Source organism: Eretmochelys imbricata, chromosome 27, assembly GCF_965152235.1.
Source record: "Eretmochelys imbricata isolate rEreImb1 chromosome 27, rEreImb1.hap1, whole genome shotgun sequence".
Lineage (NCBI taxonomy): Eukaryota > Metazoa > Chordata > Testudines > Cheloniidae > Eretmochelys > Eretmochelys imbricata.
Window position 1 is genome coordinate 3,560,381 of NC_135598.1, and position 7,698 is coordinate 3,568,078.

General features: G+C 55.3%; 1 protein-coding gene across 1 annotated transcript in view; it reads right to left on the reverse strand.

Annotated features, from left to right (window-relative positions):
• LOC144257827 (uncharacterized) overlaps positions 1-7,456 on the reverse strand; it is a 70,309-nt gene extending 62,853 nt beyond the window's left edge. The window contains exons 1-6 of the mRNA XM_077805997.1: positions 7,377-7,456; positions 6,095-6,163; positions 4,582-4,794; positions 3,955-3,977; positions 1,970-2,085; positions 1,648-1,680 (exon numbers count right to left, since the gene is read on the reverse strand). Coding sequence (XP_077662123.1) covers positions 1,648-1,680; positions 1,970-2,085; positions 3,955-3,977; positions 4,582-4,794; positions 6,095-6,163; positions 7,377-7,439 — 517 coding nt within the window. The 5' untranslated portion in view covers positions 7,440-7,456. The remainder of the gene's footprint in view (positions 1-1,647; positions 1,681-1,969; positions 2,086-3,954; positions 3,978-4,581; positions 4,795-6,094; positions 6,164-7,376) is intronic.
• Between the last annotated feature and the right edge of the window lie 242 nt (positions 7,457-7,698).

Consider the following 7,698-nt stretch of genomic DNA (forward strand, 5'->3'; position numbering starts at 1 on the left):
GCTAGGTATGTGTTAGATTATGATTTCTTTAAATGGCTGAGAAAAGAATTGTGCTGAATAGAATAACTATTTCTGTCTGTGTATCTTTTTTGTAACTTAAGGTTTTGCCTAGAGGGGTTCTCTATGTTTTTGAATCTAATTACCCTGTAAGATATCTACCATCCTAATTTTACAGGGGGGATTTCTTTATTTCTATTTACTTCTATTTTTTATTAAAAGTCTTCTTGTAAAAAACTGAATGCTTTTTCATTGTTCTCAGATCCAAGGGTTTGAGTCTGTGGTCACCTATGCAAATTGGTGAGGCTTTTTATCCAACATTTCCCAGAAAAGCGGGGGTGCAAGTGTTGGGAGGATTGTTCATTGTTCTTAAGATACAAGGGTCTGGGTCTGTAGTCACCTAGGCAAATTGGTGAGGCTTTTTACCAAACCTTCTGCAGGAAGTGGGGTGCAAGGTTTTGGGAAGTATTTTGGGGGGAAAGACGCATCCAAACAGCTCTTCCCCAGTAACCAGTATTAGTTTGGTGGTGGTAGCGGCCAGCCCAAGGACAACCGGTGGAATATTTTGTACCTTGGGGAAGTTTTGACCTAAGCTGGTAAAGATAAGCTTAGGAGGTTTTTCATGCAGGTCCCCACATCTGTACCCTAGAGTTCAGAGTGGGGGAGGAACCTTGACAGCCATAAACCAAACCATCAAGCTAAACCAAGTGCATGGTGGGGTGGGGGTGGGAGGAGAGACCATTTAGCACTCATGACGGGGAATGCAGCCTGCACACCAAGGAAGCCTTCCTGGCTCTTGGCACAGAGACAACAGACTCTGGGTCACATACCCAAAGGCAGACAGCCATTCTGGCATCCATTATCTAGGGGACAAAGGGGGAGCAGCACCCTTTGAGATCATGCAAAGTGGATCTTTTTGGCCTGAAAACCCAGGGTAGCTGGAATGGACTACAGCTGAGAAACCTGCTGAGACAAAGATTGGAACTTGCTGACGTTTTAAGTTTGCGTCTCTAGAAAGAGTATTTCGTTTTGTTTTACCTGTAACCTGTGTCTTCTATTCTTATTTAGTATCACTAAAATCTCTGGTCTGTTAATAAACTTATTCTTGTTTTATTACAAAACCATCTCAGTGCTGTGTATTAAACTGAAGCGTGAAGTCATCAACTAAACTACCAGGCTAGCGTGGGCTGTGTCTCTTTGGAGGCAGCGAACTTAACGAGGTCTGTGAGCAGACAGGTTCAGTTTTGGGGCGACCCAGGACGGAAGGGCTGTTGGTGCCACCCTGCCAGGAGTAGCCAGGCTGGGGGAAGCCAGGGGGAGGCTGTCATGCTGTGAGCAGGCGGCTGATGGCAGAGCTCTGATCCATGTGGCCTTTTTCAGTCGCTCATTAAAGCTGCAGACTGCCCTGCGTATGGATGTTTCAGCCTCGTCTCCCCATTTCACACCACTCAGGTTCTTGTTCCTTTCCTCAAAGGGAACTGTGCCTGTCAGCTCAGGATTCACTCTGACCCCCACCAGACATCACCGCAGTAGTGAACTGGGCAGTCACTGTTCCACCGCTTTCAGGTTTATCTCGGGATGGAGGCAGCAATCCCCTGCCGCTAACACGGTTCTTGGTCTGAAACCTCCCCATCAGAGACAGAAACGTACCTGTGTTGCTCTCCAGCTCCAGTCGCAGAGTCTCTGGGGAAGGAGAGGATGGGAGAGGTGAGAATCCAGGCCCTCGCGTTCATGGGCATATTCCTATTGGTTACTAACATGCCTGCTTTTCATTATGAGATGGTGACCCAGAGCGAGGCTGATAACTCAGGCAGAGCCAGCCCCACAGGGCTACTCGCATGGGGAAGGGCAACTCCCTGAGCTGGGGCTGTGAGACGGAGCCCAGGGTCAGCGACATCACTATAGCCCTGACTCGTCCCCAGGGCGAGGATCCCTCTAACTAGAAGGGACGCTGCTGCAAACTCCAATTCACCTTTGAATCCCAGCAGCACCTCCTGCAGGATGGCACTTTTCAGAGAGAAATCGCTGAATCTCTTCTCCAGCTCCGCAAACCCCGGCTCTGGCTTCTGAAATGGCCCATCCTCCCTGCTGAGGAAAGCAGGAAGGGTGAGACATAGAATCATAGAATATCAGGGTTGGAAGGGACCCCTGAAGGTCATCTAGTCCAACCCCCTGCTCGAAGCAGGACCAATTCCCAGTTAAATGGACATGGGTCCGATCTCCAATCCCAGAAGCCCCCAAACTCCAGGAAACCTGCATCTGAGCTGTATCATCTGTGATGTCACCTGCCCACAGCTCTGTGCTCTCCATGGGCCCAGAGACATGGGATGTGGGGAGCCACTGAGGCACGGAATGGAGACAGGTTCTGGTGCCCTCTCTGGGACATGCTGGGGTGCTGAGCCACCCTCCACCCTGGGTTATTTCAGTAACAAGGGACACCAGCATTGGGATTATGTGGAAAGGGAGGAGACAGAGACGAAAGAGTGGTCGTATCCCATGTGCTCACAGTGCCCACAGACAGAGCCCAGGTCTTCCCCAGGAATTGAACCTGGACCATTTAATGCCAAAAGCCCTGAGAACTTCAGCTAAAGCAGTGACCCCAGGAGCGTCAGCCCCATTGGTGGAGAGCACTGTATCCCACTTTTTATCATTGTCCTTCGGCTAGGGCATAAACTGGGGACACCCAGGCACAAAGATCAAGGGGGGAATCTGCCCTTTTAATAACTCTTATTTATAAAGTCACAACTTTTTTCGCTCAGAGGGAAAACACCCACTTCTGCTATTTCTACCCGGTTTCCCTGCCTTCCCGCGTCCTTGTCTTTGTGGGCTTGTCTACACTACACAGCTTTTAGGGACAGGCAGTGTCACTACAGCCATGCCACTAAAAGTCGCGCAGTGCGGCCATGGTTTGTCGGCTCACCTCCCGCCAAAACACTTCCACCCCCAACCAGCGGCGTTTGCATTGTCGGCAGGAGAGCGCTCCTGCCAAGAACATGCTCTTCACACTGGCACTTGCCACGCAAAACTTTTGTCTTTCAGGCTTTTTTTTTTTACCACCTCTGAAAGACAGAAGTTTTGTTGTTCAGTTGCCAGTGTAGACATAGCTTGTGCCTCTCCTCTGATCTTCCCTCCCTAGAGCAACTCCCTATTCCTACCTCTCAAAGGCTTCACTCCCAGCCCCTCCGCTCAAGAGATCAGCAGTGGAATGTTTAATGTTGACCTTCAAGTGACATCATTACAGCTGACACACCAATGAGATTCACATGGGCCAGGGGAGTTCACACATCTCTGAGCCAGGGTTTCAGGCTGTTTCACAGACTCAGGCCTGGGTCTGCACTCGAATATTAGGTGGTCTTAACTACATTGCTCAGGGGTGCGAAAAATCCACACCTCTGAGCAGTGCAGATAAGCCAACTTGAGTGCCCCGGTAGACAATGCTAAGTCTAACGAGGAAGCCTCCCATCAACCTACCTACTGCCTGTCGGGGGGGGGGGGGTGGATTACCTACGCCAATGGGACAACCCCTCCCGTCGCCATAGGGAGCGTCTACACTGAAACACTGCAGCAGCGCAGCTCCACCGTTTCAAGTGTAGACGAGCCCTCAGGAAGGCGGCATCGCCTCCCTTTGCAATTCGGAAGGTTTCTTTGCAACCGTAAAGACTCGAATCCGATTTTAAAAAGACAAAAGCTGAGATTCTGCACGCTGTGAACACGTGACGTGGCCACATAAATACACCAGCCAGGCTGGGTCTGGCCCACAGGCCCTATGTTTGCCAGCCCTCATTAGCTGTCAGATAGTAAGAGGCTCTTCTTCGTCCTGAGGCAGCCACTAAGGAAAGACGTGATCTCAGGCATTCAGCCAGTGTGTCACAGTGGGGGAAGCGCCGTCGGCAGTGGAATTCCAATTCTAAACCATCACTTTCCAATCGAATGCGGGAAATGGAGCCCAGGACATACCTGCTCTCAGTGCATCCCGCACCCTGCGGAGGGGGAGAAAGAAGAGGCTGTCAATGGGCCTGTCCCAGACTGGGGTGGCCTCCTGCTCTGCAGGGGAGTCACCACTGGAGCCCCGGGTATTTGGGGAATTTCAGACACTTGGGTTCAAGTTCAGAGAACAGCTGGGACATCTCCCCCACAGCTGGGACATCTGCCCCCAGCAATCCCAGGAGTCCCTGCTAGGAGGTCACCATTGGGGAAAGTCTCTCCCCAGGCACTTTACAGGAAGAGAATATTCCCCCTAGTGCTGAGAGCTCCCCCAAGTCCCCTCACACCACTGAGCCCACTAACCTGGGACGACATGGGACCTTGGGTCTTTCGGGGGGAGGGTGCGAAGTTCACCCTCAAAGTGCAAACGCAGACAGACATTTACAGGGCAGGAGAGATGGTCTTGGGGTTACAGCACCCAGGACTCCCAGGTCCCATCCCTGACTCTGACACAGACTCACTGTGTGACTGTGGGCTCCATCCTGTGCTTCGCTTTCCCCTTTGTGAAATAGGGATAATATCCCTGACTCCACCTTGTGAGGTGCGTTGGGGTCTAGGGCTGAGAAGCAGCGTATTACCACTGCCATAAGCCAGTCTGACCTGTGGGGATTGGCTCCTCGGCTGCTGCTGCCCCTTCCCTCCCAGAAGGGAAATCTTCCCAGCCGGTCTGGAGACGCCCTCATCCCTTCTCTTGACAATGGCTCTGGCTAGCTCTTCCAGCTGGGACAGCAGGAGCTGCTCCTGCTCCTCCAGAAACCCTCGCAGCTCCTTCCACTCCGCAATGATCTTCTGCCGCTCGGCTTCAGTCTGTTTCTGCAACCCAGGGAGAGGGCAGCTCGGTAACAGGATAGAATCAGAACTGTGCCACCCAGCAGATGGGGGAGTTATTTACCAGAACACACGGTTGATGCGGCGGGTGACGGGAGTTCAGTTAGGCCAGGAAGGGTGGAGGAAGGAGGGCGGGGTGAGCTGTCCATGGCTAACAGGAGGGGCTTTTCTCCCAAAACCTCACCAAATTGCACTCAACCAAATTCTTCATCTGCCCACCCACATTTCCTCTCCTTCTCCCCCATCTCCTCTTGGCACTAGAAAGGAACCCTGGTCACTATAATATCTGACCAGTCGTTGGGCAGGGTCTCTCCAGGCCACAGACTGACACTCTCCTACACAGCAGCCTCTTAGACCCTAAACACATCATGTTGCTCCCACGTCTGACCCTGGGCTCCAGTGGGGATGCTTTCCTGTCTGAGGCTGGCTGGATGGGCCCTGCGTTTGCTGTGTCATAGAATCATAGAATATCAGGGTTGGAAGAGACCTCAGGAGGTCATCTAGTCCAACCCCCTGCTCAAAGCAAGACCAATCCCCAACTAAATCATCCCAGCCAGGGCTTTGTCAAGCCAGGCCTTAAAAACCTCTAAGAATGGAGATTCCACCACCTCCCTAGGTAACCCATTCCAGTGCTTCACCACCCTCCTAGTAAAATAGTTTTTCCTAATATCCAACCTAGACCTCCCCCATTGCAACTTGAGACCATTGCTCCTTGTTCTGTCATCTGCCACCACTGAGAACAGCTGAGCTCCATCCTCTTTGGAACCCTCCTTCAGGTATTGAAGGCTGCTATCAAATCTCCCCTCACTCTTCTCTTCTGCGGACTAAATAACCCCAGTTCCCTCAGCCTCTCTTTATAAGTCATGTGCCCCAGCCCCCTGATCATTTTCGTTGCCCTCCGTTGGACTCTCCAATTTGTCCACATCTTCTTAGTAGTGGGGCGCCCAAAACTGAACACAATACTCCAGATGTGGCCTCGCTGAATAGAGGGGAATAATCAGTTCCCTCCATCTGCTGGCAATGCTCCTACTAATGCAGCGCAATATGCCATTGGCCTTCTTGGCAACACGGGCACACTGCTGACTCAGAGCCAGCTTCTTGTCCACTGTTATCCCCAGGTCCTTTTCTGCCACTTAGCCAGTCGGTCCCCAGCCTGTAGCGGTGCATGGGATTTTTCCATCCTAAGTGCAGGCCTCTGTACTTGACTTGTTGAACCTCATCAGCTGTCACTCAGGGCACTCTGGTCCCAGGCAAACCTGAGGGGAAAGGGGCTCTGGGCACCTACCAGCAGCTCCGCACTTTGCCGCTCCTCCTCGGCTTTTTGTAGACAGGCCAGATGCTCTCCCAGTGCCTCCTGCAAGAAGTGGGGAGGGGGATGTTACAAACTGCTCCAAAGGGCCTCACAGCTTCCAGATTTCAGGGCCCAAACCTGCCCTGTACGTGCCTGTGCAGAGCCCCTGGGACTCCGACTTTCTTGCCAGATACAGTTCAGCCTCAGCGAGGAAGATCTCACGGGGGCAGAGAGAGCAGGACCAGGTTTTCCAAGGAAGACACAGGACACCCTGGTGAAGTGCCAGGTGCAGCCCAAACCTCAGCCCCAAACATTCCCCAGCCCCACCCACATCCCAAACAACTAACTTCAGACGTTCCCCCAACTTCCCCAGCTCCATCTCCAACATACCCAAAGTGCCGGATCTGAACATGGACCCCCTCAAAATAAATATCCCACAAACCACCCCCCCCAACACCCAGCTCTGACCCCGGCACACACACTGGTACACCCCCAGGCCCAGCTTTAAACCTGCCCCCCATCTACAGCCCCCTCACACCAACACATCCCAAAGTCTGGCTCTGACTCCCCCACGGACACACCCCAGAGCCCAGCTCCAAGCAGCCCCCCGATCCCATCAGAAGGGCCACACTGGCTCAGACCAGTGGCCCCCCAGCCCGGGCTCGTGTCTCGGACAGTGGCAAGTGTCAGACGCGTCCAGCCCCGACTGCGGCAGAGTTTGGGGACACCCGCAGTTGGGGGCGGGAGGGAAGGAGAGTGTGTCCTGGACTATCCTGGCTAAGAGCCATTCACCAGCCGGGTCCGCGCCCCCTGCTCCCGGTGTGGACGCTCCCTGGTCTCTGTCCCGGCATCGGGGCTTGTCTGGCTCGTTCCCCGTCCCGTCCCCTGGCCCCGGACACCCCGTTACTTCCCCGGCTGCGGGGAGCGCGGGGAGATCTGCCCCCCAGCAACCCCGGATCTGCCCCGGCGACCCCGGATCTGCCCCCACAGCCCCCCAGTGACCCCGGATCTGCCCCCAGAGCCCCCCCAAGAGACCCCGGATCTGCCCACAGAGCCCCCCAGTGACCCCGGGTCTGCCCACAGAGCCCCCCCCAGTGACCCCGGATCTGCCCCCAGAGCCCCCCCAAGAGACCCCGGATCTGCCCCCAGAGACCCCGGATCTGGCCCCACAGCCCCCACAAGAGACCCCGGATCTGTCCCCAGAGCCCCCCCCAGTGACCCCGGATCTGCCCCCAGAGACCCCGGATCTGGCCCCGGCCGCGCGGCCCCAGCCCACCTCGCTGCCCCGCGACCGGCGGGGCCGGAGCAGGCGCCGCGCTGGGCCCCCGGCCCCGGCCATGGCTCCCCGGCGGAACAAAGGGCTGCGGGGGGGGCGGGAGCGGCGGCTCCGCCCCGGATTGGCCCGGCGGCGGGTGGGGCCGGCGCAGGGGGGTTCGTGACGCTCGGTCACTCCAGCTCCCGAGAGAGGAACCCGGAGCCCGGCTCGGCGGAGCGGGGGCCTCGGGGGTCTCGCCCCGCAGCGGGGCCGGTTCCAGCGGGGGAAAGTCCCTGCGAGGCAGCCCGGCCGGGGAGAGCGGCTGGTGCTGGGAGAACAGAGC